General features: G+C 37.6%; 1 protein-coding gene across 1 annotated transcript in view; it reads left to right on the top strand.

Annotated features, from left to right (window-relative positions):
* The window catches only part of brd9 (bromodomain containing 9), a 54,140-nt gene extending 48,206 nt beyond the window's left edge, over positions 1 to 5,934 (top strand). The window contains 1 exon segment of the mRNA XM_033016619.1: positions 2,973 to 5,934. Coding sequence (XP_032872510.1) covers positions 2,973 to 3,094 — 122 coding nt within the window. The 3' untranslated portion in view covers positions 3,095 to 5,934.
* Positions 5,935 to 12,306: the final 6,372 nt, after the last annotated feature.

Raw genomic sequence — 12,306 nt, 5'->3', positions numbered from 1 at the left:
ATAGCAAGAATGTCCTTCCTCAAATTAGGAGACCAAAACTACACTCAATACTCCAGGTGTGGTCTCACCACGGCCCTGTACAACTGCGGAAGGACCTCTTTGTTCCTATACTCAAATCCTCTCGTTATGAAGGTGGAATTAGTATAGATGGGGCATCTAGGTCGGAATGGGCAAGATGGGCCGAAAGGCTTGTTTCCATGCTGTATGACTTGAAGACACATTGTATAGGTAGTATCGTAAAATTAGATGGCGTAATGGAAAACTAGTTGTAGTACAATTACTTCTCGGCCTGGTTCCACCACATTGGGCTTGGATAACATCATCTGCACATGGGAAATATTAGTGCATGGGAGGCAGGGCATGATGAATCACAAGTGAATCACTGTGCAGTAGCAGTTATTCAAGTAGGCTCGAGATTTGAGCTTTGCAGCTTGGAAATGGGGCACCAAGGTCCTGGTAATGAACAAAAAACAAGGTGCTGGGGAAACTGGGTTAGGCAGCTTCAGTGGAGGCAAATGGACAGACAGCACCTTGTTTTGGGACCTTCAGAATGAAGAAGATTCCAGCATCTAGTTTTTTTTTTAAATGTCTCCATGTTTACAAATAATTGTTTACAATCATAAACTGAGTGGAAAAATAAAATACTAAAATATAGGTTATTCAATCAGTTGGGAGAAAGATGAGGTGATGCTTCAAATTAATAAAGATCTTTTTTAATGTTTCTAATTCTTCATGCTGATATCCCCAGACAAAAGTGAAAGAAACCATCCAAAATAGTATTAGGGAGGGTAGCCTTGATGAGTGAATTTAAATAGACTGGGAGGCTTTTTTATTTGGTTATCTTATGGCTTTGGTCTATAATACTTTCACTTTAAACATATTCTAGTCCAGCAGCTGGCTACTCGGTAATTATGTTGCTATGGTATCTCAAGAGTGAAGGTAGGATTAATCATTCCACAATTAACCCTCATTTACTTATTGTGGCCATGCTCTAGCAGACTGTTTTTGAATAGCATCCTGAAATCTGATGCAGTTTACATCTGCTTCAACAGAACTTCAGCTTATTTGCTAATTCAGTACTCTGTGTAATAGGCATGGTATATTTTCTCCACCGATAAGGGGTTTTATAGTTTGTTAAAAGACATTAAGCATGAATTCTTTATTCTGAATTTATAATATAGCCACATCCTTACCCTGCATTCAAACGTCAGTTCTCAAAGTCTTTGTTTAATAATTAATCTTCCCACTATATTTTGGAAATATATGTTTGGAAACTAAAAAAACATTGACTGCGCTGGTTGGCAAATGCAGTGTAGGGATGAGATGCAGTGCAATGTATTCCATCCCCTTCAATGATGTGTCTGTACCACAGTCACTAAAATATGCAAATGTCCTGGGACTTGGGACTTTTAAAAATCTGATTAAAATTTAAAATTCACATGAATATATGAACAGAAGTTTTTAAAAAAACAGACAAAATGATAGTTCAACCCCCATAGTATTTCAAGAGTAAAAGACAGTCAAATTGGAATGGTATAACTGATAACTTATCCTATTCATTTTCTGGGACCAGGGTATCACTGGAAAGGCTGGCATTTTTCGCCAAACCCTGATTTCCCTTGAGATTTTGTTAATGATCTACCTTGAGCAGAGTAATCCTTCTTTTAAAGGACTCCACAATACCACTATTACAAGTTTTAGTAAGAAAATCCAATCTGAATTCATTAAAGGCAATTCATGTTTGATTAAACTAATTGTATTATTAGGAAAAAAAATGACAAAAGCAAATATTAATATGAATTTTCATACGTTTTAAAGTATAACATTAACTTTTTAGTAAGGTAGAAGACTTTTGGGTGAAATGGCATTTGCTATGTGAATAAAAAGCAAGGAGTAGAAGTGAAAATGTTGTTACTTTAAAATATAAAGTACAGTAGTACACACTGGGGTTGATATTAAGATCGCAGTTCTTTTTGATATGCATATACCATCAATACTTGGTATATAGAATACAATTTGCAAGGTTATAGACATCACTAACATTGAAAATATAGTTAAACTTTGTGGAAAATAATAGTCATACAAAGTGGAAACAGATCCTTCGGCCCAACCCGACCACGCTGACAAACATGTCCCATCTACGCTAGTCCCACTTGCCTGCGTTTGGCCCATATCCATCTAAACCTACCCTGTCCATGTACCTCCTCTGGCAGCTCGTTCCATATGCCCACCACCTTTTGTGGAAAATAAGTTACCTCTCAGGTTCCTATTAAATCTTTCCTCCCTCCTTCTTGGAATAATGCATAGAATGGTGCTGGAGATGAGAGCTTTTCATAGAACACTGAGATAGTGTGGAGATTGATAGATTGCTCAAAGTCACTAAAGTCTGATGGGGTAAACAAAGTGCAGAAAAGCACTTTATGGATAATTCTGGAATTAATTGACAAATGAACAAAGATGTGAGAGAAAAAAAGCTCCAGAGGGTTCATGTTATGATATAGAATTCTCCCTCATATGTTTTAAACCCACCATGGTTTCAACTTTATCATCCCACTCGCTCTATCCCTTGCCATCTCTGAAATCTCTTCCAGCCTTTCCACTTGAAACTCTGCTCCATCTCTTCCCCTTGTGCTCCTGAACCATGAACGCAATCACTGATATTTAGCTGCCCAAGTCCTGATTGCTGTATTCTGTTCCTTAGGCCATCATTCCTTTCTCCATTCCTCCATTCCTCTCACACTCTTAAGAACCTACCTCTGACCAAATCTTGGGAAATCTATTTGATGTCAAATGCTGTGTGTAAATATTTCTGGGGAGCACCTTTGCATATTTGTTATAAATAAAAGATTTTTACAAAATGTTTTGTTGTATGTTTGCTTAGACAGTTAAGCCTGATTTATGCTTTTCTGAAGTCAGTTCTTGTATTTGACTTGCTGGTTCAAGGTTCTTATCAAAATGTGCTTTGCCCTTAGGGAGTCCTCATAACCTGAGTGTCGGAGAACACCGGGACATAGTTCAAGACTTCCGTGAATTTCTTCAGTCTCCGAGAAATACAGCTGCGGGCAACCTGAACAGAAATAATGAAAACCCCTAGATTTTTCTCGTAGTGAAAGTAAGCTATTTTGCCAAATGAAAGAATAGATCTCACAAAAGTCCCAAGAGTTAGAGGAAAGAGTGTTTCCAGTAGTTTTCCAATGCAACATGACAATTTCCTACGTTGACATCTACTGCAACAGGAGATCTCTTGTTTAGTGTGAAGTGAATGGACACAATGTATTAGATCATATAATCATGATCATGTCTGGCACGCGGCAGGCTAAGTGGAATCGGAAATGGTCTCTTCCTTTTGACTAGTAGACATGTTGTTGCAGGTTTCAAAATCTGTACAGTTTTTAGAAAAAGCTTTGTATATAGAACGTGTTTCTTGTTGGCAATTGTATGCATTTTTATACATCTGTTCACCCTTTACAAGCATTCTTGAGGATAATGGCATCACAATGGAAAATATTAAATTGGATACCATTTTCTTCCCCTCCTGTAAACCCTCACAACAAAACCTAGAGGGGTTCCAGATAATATTTTAAAGTGCTGCTCCAAACAATGTCAATATTTGCAAATATTGCAGTGAATTACAGTACTGGAAAAGTAAGCCTAAAGAATAATGACAACAACTGTCTTACTGATACTTCAAGAGTGAAACTAAATTACAGCTTCTGTAGTAATTTGTTTCAGCGTGTGTTTATGGTGATTTTTAAAATAATAATATACTGATGGATGTGCTAATATAGACAACGATCGTTTTTAAGAGAAGATTTTAACTAGTTTGTTTAAATTGTGATGGACTTTCAAATATGGTTAGTAACAGATTTTACACTGTTTTATAAACTCCCGTTACTACAAGGTGCCGATGATCTGAGATTGATAACTGCTGTGATGCTCTTCTTCGATTATCATTCACTTACCATTTCAATGTTTAACCTCTTTCAGGCTATGAAGCCTCAAGACCATGCATAATAAAAGGTGATTCACCCAGATTTGTGCAATGGAACTCCTGCAGACAGCAACTATACTAGAATTGACTGAGTTAGAGAGTACACTTGTAAACAAGCCTTTCTGCGCTTAATTTAAATGGAAGTAGCCTTTTATCATAATTTCTAACATGATATTTACTGGACTATCATTCAGATTCACAAATATCATCACTATATCTGTGTTTCAAATTTCAAGCACAGTTTGTGGTTTCACAATAACCTATAGTTTTAATGAAGTCAATACTTAACACGAGGTTTATTTACCATAATGGTGATATTTTGTATTGTGTGGTTAAATTCACATATAACAATGGAGTTTTGTTTTTCTGGGGCTGTGCTAATTCATTGGTTTCAATGTTCCAGTGAGCGGCATAGACAAGGTATTGTACATAGGCGATACAAGATCAGAAGCACATATTAACCAAGCAGGATTAAAATATTGCACAAGCTATGTCACACATGCCAACAATGTTAAGATAACACTCTTATGAATAATAGTTTTTATTTAATAAATATACAGAATTAGAATTTGTTGTGGACGTGTACAGAATTTATAATAGGCTATGATACATTTTCCCGTTTTACCTGAATAATATTTGACGGCAAGCTATCACTAAATGTTAAACCAGAACAAAACAATATTTAAAGTAAAAGTTTATGCAATGAAATATTGAATTTTATACAAGATTTTGTCAATGTAGTTTGACTAAGACCAAATTGTTATGATGATGAAATTTACTGTGTGTCTTTTTTTTGTTGCAGAAATTCTGTTTTCTGTTGCGCTATGCGGTCAGGGTACAGGTTTTTTTAATTTAAATGCATGTTATTTTATCTGATTTGCATCATTCAAGTTAAGCTGCTTTTGTAAATATTTGATTTGACAAAGTTAGCTTTTAAAACAGTGCAATACTGTTACTGTAAAATGCAGAGAATACTTAAAACTCTATACTATTCACACCTGATTTTCTATTATTCCTATGGTATTGCATTTGGAAAATTAACTAATGAATAGAATTTTATACCAATTTTAGAACTAAATGTTTCAATCCAAATTAATTTAAAATTAATTAAACAACATTTTCTTCATTGTAGGAAGCTTTCTTTCAAATTGCTGCTTTTTTAAACATAATCTGTCCATACAAAGCTAATGACTGAGTCTTGTGTTTAAAGGTAGGCAATTTACAAAGTATTTAAGCTAATGTGGCTCTGGTAATCATTACACAAATGCTTTAGAATCAGAACAATGACCTACTCTGATCATCTATGGTTATTGAATCTTTAAGGGATTGTTGTGCAGTCAGACGTGTCCTCTTGGAGCTGTGTATTAAACAGTTTCGATTAAATGGTGCATGGAAAGATTCCATGGCACTATCATGGATTTTTTCAGCATTTGTCCAAAAATTATCCTTCACCAAACTCTAAAGCATATTAATTGATTATTTATCTCATTGCTGTTTGAAGGATATCCAATGCACAACTTTTCAGCCACGTTTGCTTGTGTAAGAATGGTGACCGCTTTTCAAATAAATGTAATTGGCTTCTCAGTCCTGAAAGTATGAATGACATTGTGTAAATGCAATTTTATCTTCTAAATTAGATTTACAATGATCATGACTGATTTTCAGTTGTATAATCTGTTGCTGAAAAATAAATGTTTTCATGCATTTATTTCTTCCCTTCCTCTGTACTTGTTCTGTAACAGGATGTGGTTTAGTCTTTTACTGTATTTTTAAATGCACAGCAAATGAATTCCACTTTTTTCAAGGACGGAGTTTAATCAGTAGATATCTCAATGTCTAAATTACATTGCTGTCTACTGTCTGTTTCTGAAAGAAGGCTGCTAATGCTGTTTTTGTGAAGGCAAGTTGTAAATATGGAATAAACTATATACATGTGTTGGTAATTTTTCTATTGAAACCTCTTTATTTTGTATATAAATGTACAATAAGCACTTATTACAGTACGCCATTGACATTCAGTGTGATCACAATCAAACACCCGCAGGCAAAATAAGATGCCAAAGATAGCCCTGAATACTCCCTCAACCTGTATCTCTTCAGACTTTACTTTCTAAGGATACTCCACTTTGCCCTTTTCCACAGCACAAATGAGAATTACTCCATTGTACACCTGAATCAGGTTTGGGTATTCATTGTGCAAGAAAGCGCTGGAGATGCTGGTTTAAATGCATGTCAGCACAAACGATGTCGGAAAGAAGGGGATGAATATTCTGCAGCGTGACTTTAGAGAGCTCGGAAAAATGCTGAAAAGCAGGACCTCCAGGGTTGTTATCTCCGGTTTGCTTCCAGTTCCTTGTGCTGGCGAGAGCAGGAACAGGGAGATACGGGACCTGAATGTGTGGCGGAGGAACTGGTGCACGGGGCAGGGATTTAGATTCTTAGATCACTGGGATCTGTTTTGGAGTAAGGGGGAACTGTACAAAAGGGACAGATTGCATCTTAACAGGTGGGGGACCAGCAATCTGGCAGGCAGGTTTGCCACTGCTACACGGGTGGTTTTAAACAGAATAAGGGGGGTGGGGTGTCAAATGGGACAGTTGAGGATGGAGTTAAAAGGAAAAGGGTTTCTTAAATGTGTGAGCGGAGAGACAGAGGGGTGTAAAATGAGGGTAGAAGCAATAGGTAGCAAGGTGAAAAGTAAAAGTGGCAGGCAGACAAATCCAGGGCAAAAATCAAAAAGGGTCACTTTTCAACATAATTGTATGAGGGGTAAGAGTGTTGTAAAAACAAGCCTGAAGGCTTCGTGTCTCAATGCAAGGAGCATTTGTAATAAGGTGGATGACTTGAATGTGCAGATAGCTATTAATGACTATGATATAGTTGGGATCACGGAGACATGGCTCCAGGGTGACCAAGGCTGGGAGCTGTGTACAGGCCACCTAACAGTAGTAGTGAAGTTGGGGATGGCATCAAACAGGAAATTAGAAATGCGTGCAACAAAGGTAAAACAGTTATAATGGGTGACTCCAATCTACATATAGCTTGGGTGAATCGAATTGGCAAGGGTGCTGAGGAAGAGGATTTCTTGGAATGTATGCGGGATAGTTTTCTAAACCAACATGTAGAGGAACCAACGAGAGAGCAGGCTATTCTAGATTGGGTATTGAGTAATGAGGAAGGGTTAGTTAGCAGTCTTGTTGTGCGTGGCCCCTTGGGCGAGAGTGACCATAATATGGTTGAGTTCTTCATTAGGATGGAGAGTGACATTGTTAATTCAGAAACAAGGGTTCTGAACTTAAAGAAAGGTAACTTTGAGGGTATGAGACGTGAATTGGCCAAGATAGACTGGCAATTGATTCTTAATGGGTTGACGGTGGATATGCAATGGAAGGCATTTAAAGACTGCATGGATGAACTACAACAATTGTTCCTCCCAGTTTGGCAATAAAATAAATCAGGGAAGGTAGTGCATCCGTGGATAACAAGGGAAATCAGGGATAGTATCAAAACAAAAGATGAAGCATACAAATTAGCCAGAAAAAGCAGCCTACCAGAGGATTGGGAGAAATTCAGAGACCAGCAAAGGGCTTAATTAGGAAAGGGAAAATAGATTATGAAACAAAACTGGCAGGGAACATAAAAACTGACTGCAAAAGCTTTTATAGATATGTGGAGAGAAAAAGATTAGTTAAAACAAATGTAGGTCCCTTGCAGTCAGAAACAGGTGAATTGATCATGGGGAACAAGGACATTGCAGACCAATTGAATAACTACTTTGGTTCTGTCTTCACTAAGGAAGACATAAATAATCTGCCGTAAATAGCAGGGGACCGGGGGTCAAATGAGATGGAGGAACTGAGTGAAATCCAGGTTAGCCGGGAAGTGGTGTTAGGCAAATTGAATGGATTAAAGGCCGATAAATCCCCAGGGCCAGATAGGCTGCATCCCAGAGTACTTAAGGAAGTAGCCCCAGAAATAGTGGATGCATTAGTGATAATTTTTCAAAACACTTTAGATTCTGGAGTAGTTCCTGAGGATTGGAGGGTAGCTAATGTAACCTCACTTTTTAAAAAGGGAGGAAGAGAGAAAAGGGGGAATTACAGACCAGTTAGTCTAACGTCGGTAGTGGGGAAAATGCTAGAGTCAGTTATTAAAGATGGGATAGCAGCACATTTGGAAAGTGGTGAAATCATTGGACAAAGTCAGCATGGATTTATGAAAGGTAAATCATGTCTGACGAATCTTATAGAATTTTTCGAGGATGTAACTAGTAGAGTGGATAAGGGAGAACCAGTGGATGTATTATATCTGGACTTTCAGAAGGCTTTCGACAAGGTCCCACATAAGAGATTAGTATACAAACTTAAAGCACACGGTATTGGGGGTTCCGTATTGATGTGGATAGAGAACTGGCTGGCAGACAGGAAGCAAAGAGTAGGAGTAGACGGGTCCTTTTCACAATGGCAGGCAGTGACTAGTGGGGTACCACAAGGCTCCGTGCTGGGACCCCAGCTATTTACGATATATATTAATGATTTGGACGAGGCAATTGAATGCAACATCTCCAAGTTTGCGGATGACACAAAGCTGGGGGGCAGTGTTAGCTGTGTGGAGGATGCTAGGAGGCTGCAAGGTGACATGGGTAGGCTGGGTGAGTGGGCAAATGCATGGCAGATGCAGTATAATGTGGATAAATGTGAGGTTATCTACTGGTGGCAAAAACAGGAAAGTAGACTATTATCTGAATGGTGGTCGATTAGGAAAAGGAGATGCAACGAGACCTGGAGTAACTCAGGCAGCATCTCTGGAATGGGTGATATTTCGGGTCGAGACCCTTCAGTCTGAAGAAGGGTCTTGACGTGAAATGTCACCCATTTCTTCTCTCCAGAGATGTTGCCTGTCCCGCTGAGTTACTCCAGCTTTTTGTGTCTATCTTGGGTGTTTATTGGGTCAGGTCTCGATTCAGTAGCTTAACCATATAATCCAGAATGACATCAAGAGGGATATTGAGGGGATGAAGTACTCTCAGTTTGACATCAGGATGAAACTAATATTGCATCTGCCCTCAATTGTATGTAAAAGATCCATGGATCTATTTCAAAGAAGTGTTGCAAATTCATTCTTCCTGTCCTGGTCAATATTTATTCTCTCTAACATTTAAAAACAAATTATTAAGTGATTATACAATTCTTATTTGGGATCTTGCTATTTGTAAATTGGCTGTTGTGTTTCCTACTTTCCAGTATTGATGATAAAAGTCTCACTCCTTTCATAAAATAACCATCTATATAGTGTGCTGGTCTGTTTTATCTATGACTAGCAATGTTACAAAATTTTGAGATTTTAAAAATCAAGTCTGTAATTTATCCCATCAGATAAAGCATAAAAAGAAGTTTAATTTGACACCTAATTCACTTTAATATCTTCAGTATTAAAAAAGGTTATGGCCATTTTCCATACTCGGAAATTAGCATCTTGTTCCCTATTGCTTTTCCATTGACTTAACACAAAAGCTGTGATCGAGGACAGTCAAAAGCCCATTTTCAGAAAGAAATTTTCAATTATAATAGATTGAAGCATTCTGAAACAAATATGAAACAATCTTACTTAGATGACTTGAAATTAAAGCATATAATTAGTTAGTTACCTAATTGTAGCTAATTGCAAAATTCAATTACTAAATCTAAACATCTATCAATTTCTTAAGAATAGATTAACATTTTTAAATAGCCTAAGGGTCCAAATAACATTCACACAAGAATTCACAATATAACATAATTTTTTTATCTCAATATCATGGATTTATAGGCCAAATGGAAGGAATTTAATGTTTAATACCTGTAAATGAATGGCCATTTAAATCATCTTGCGAGTGTGTTTTTCTGGAACGCGGTCATTTGGAACGTTGTGGTTGGCAGTGAATTTAAACCCGTATCGGCAGCAAAAATACTGCCGGTTCATATGGGAAAAAAAAATCCCCGTTTCGAAACTTAAAATGTGAATTAAAGGCATCTTAAGGAGCACTTTTATACATAAAATAAACGGCTTTCGTTTACCTGTCCCGTACCTGAAATCCGTCCCCATTGTCGGCGTTGAAGGCTTTTGAAGCTGATTTTAAAATTACTCCAGCGCTGAACTTGTCGGGCGATTTAAAAGAAAAAATACACAGACGCCCGTCGGAACGATTCTTCAGCAAAAGCTTGCACTACAACCAAATATAATCCAGGACAAGGTAGGGAAAAAACGCGTTTTAAACCCGCCCCCCCCCCCCTCAAAGGCGCCAGAATCGCGCACACGGCCAGTGGCAGAATTGCAGCGCCGCTGAAGGTAAGTATTGTAACATACCCAATGACTGCATCCAACGATCAGTGATAGGTTTTGTATGGTGTATGTGACTAGGAGATACACCATTTTTAATGTACAGCACATTGTCTCGCTTTTATAATTGAGTCAAAAGAAAAACAACTAAGTGAAGGGATACTTCATAATGAAATTTGAAAGTGTTCAATTTTGCTGTTTTTTAATGTTCTATGTGGAATTGCCAATGTTTCCTCCAATAAGTGTCAATAAATTAAGGACGCACATGTGAGTTTGGAAGTACTGCAATCTTCATGGTTATTCATTGGGGCTGTGCTGATTATACTTCAGCAGCATTGTAGAAATGTCCTGGCACCAGGATCTGCTTATTGTGCCTGTACCATAGACAATGTAGGAACATTTAGTTCAATAGAGAAGGGCCTGGGTAGGTACAGTCAAACTCCAATAATCCACTATTGGACTAATGGGAAATCCAGATGAATGGCATTTAACTTGATGGATAAAGTTTGCCACACTTTCCACTCATCCAAGATGTAGTTTACTTTTCAATTGCATGAACCGCAGTTCACGAGCTCCCTTCCCACTCACCAGCCCCCCAGTTCCAACACTCCCTTTTCACTCACCATCGCTCCCATTCCTGCACTCCATTTCCACTCACCAGGGCCCTGGCTTTCATGCTCCTTTTAAACTTAAGTGGTTTGTTGTGATTCTGTGTAACATCATAAAAGTGAATTGAAAGAGTGTTGAGGTATTAATAAAAGTAACATCCATTAAAACAGAAATCTGCAAGTCCAGCATCACCGAAGTCCTGGGTTTGCTTTGAATGTTTTTTCATCTAAATTTAGCAATAATTATTAATATTTTGCCTACGTTATAAATTATTGAATGTTTTGAAATGTCTGCTGCTGACTAACTGGATCTCACATCCTGTTAAACTGGTCAATTGTTCCAATATTTTTGTATAAGGGAAGCCTCAGGACATAGTTCAAAACAACCCAACATCAAAGGCTTATTTGGTTCTTTCATATCCTGTACATGTTTTGATGAGAATCAATTGCATTGATCCTGAAGGTAAAACATCTGGATTAAAGTCCCAAGGCTTCAGAATTGTATTATATACAATGAGCTATAAAATATTCATTACGTCTCGAAAGGTAGAACCAGAGGGAGGAAAAATGAATCTATGCAAAAAGAACATTTTTTTAATAAATCAAAGATTTGACCAAGCTGCAACCCAAACTATAAAAATGAGCTCCATAGATGCTGTGTGACCCACTGAGTGACTCCAGCACTTTGTGTTGTCTTCTATAAACATTAGACCTTTCCTTGACAATTGTGTGCCACACACTGGATTGGCACTACTCGTATGATGAAGTAAAAGATACTGAGATTCTGCCAAATGTTCTTTGTGAATGTTAAGACATTTGAGAGAAGGAAAGTCATAATCACAGAATAATACAGTGTGGAAACAGGTCATTTGGCCCAACTTGCCCAACCCGGCCAACATGCCTGCGTTTGGTCCATATCCTTCCAAACTTATACTATCCATGTACCTGTCTAACTGTTTCTTCAACGTTGGGACAGTCCCAGCCTCAACAGCCTCCTTTGGCAGCTTGTTCCACACACCCACCACCCTTTGTGTGAAAAGTTACCCAAAAAAGTGAGATAGATTCAGTTGTAAATAAAGAGCAGGAATCAAAATAGTAATAATTGCTGCAGTTATACAGAAACAATGAAATTATTCCATTTTGGAAACATGATATGTATAAAGAGACCAAGAAATATGATTTGGCATTTGGTTGAAAAGAGTAATGATAGGTCAGGATTACTGAGTGTAAAAGCCAAAATAAATGGTATAAATAAAGAAGATAGGCCATTTCGTTGATTAGGCCTGTCCCACTATTCAACATAATCATGGCCGATAATCCACTTCAGCACCCTGTTCATATCCTTTATCTAAATTTTTGATCCCTTAAGCATTCTTCTTGAATATTTTA

The sequence above is a fragment of the Amblyraja radiata genome, chromosome 2 (assembly GCF_010909765.2).
Source record: "Amblyraja radiata isolate CabotCenter1 chromosome 2, sAmbRad1.1.pri, whole genome shotgun sequence".
Lineage (NCBI taxonomy): Eukaryota > Metazoa > Chordata > Chondrichthyes > Rajiformes > Rajidae > Amblyraja > Amblyraja radiata.
This window is presented reverse-complemented; position numbering and strand designations above follow the sequence as displayed.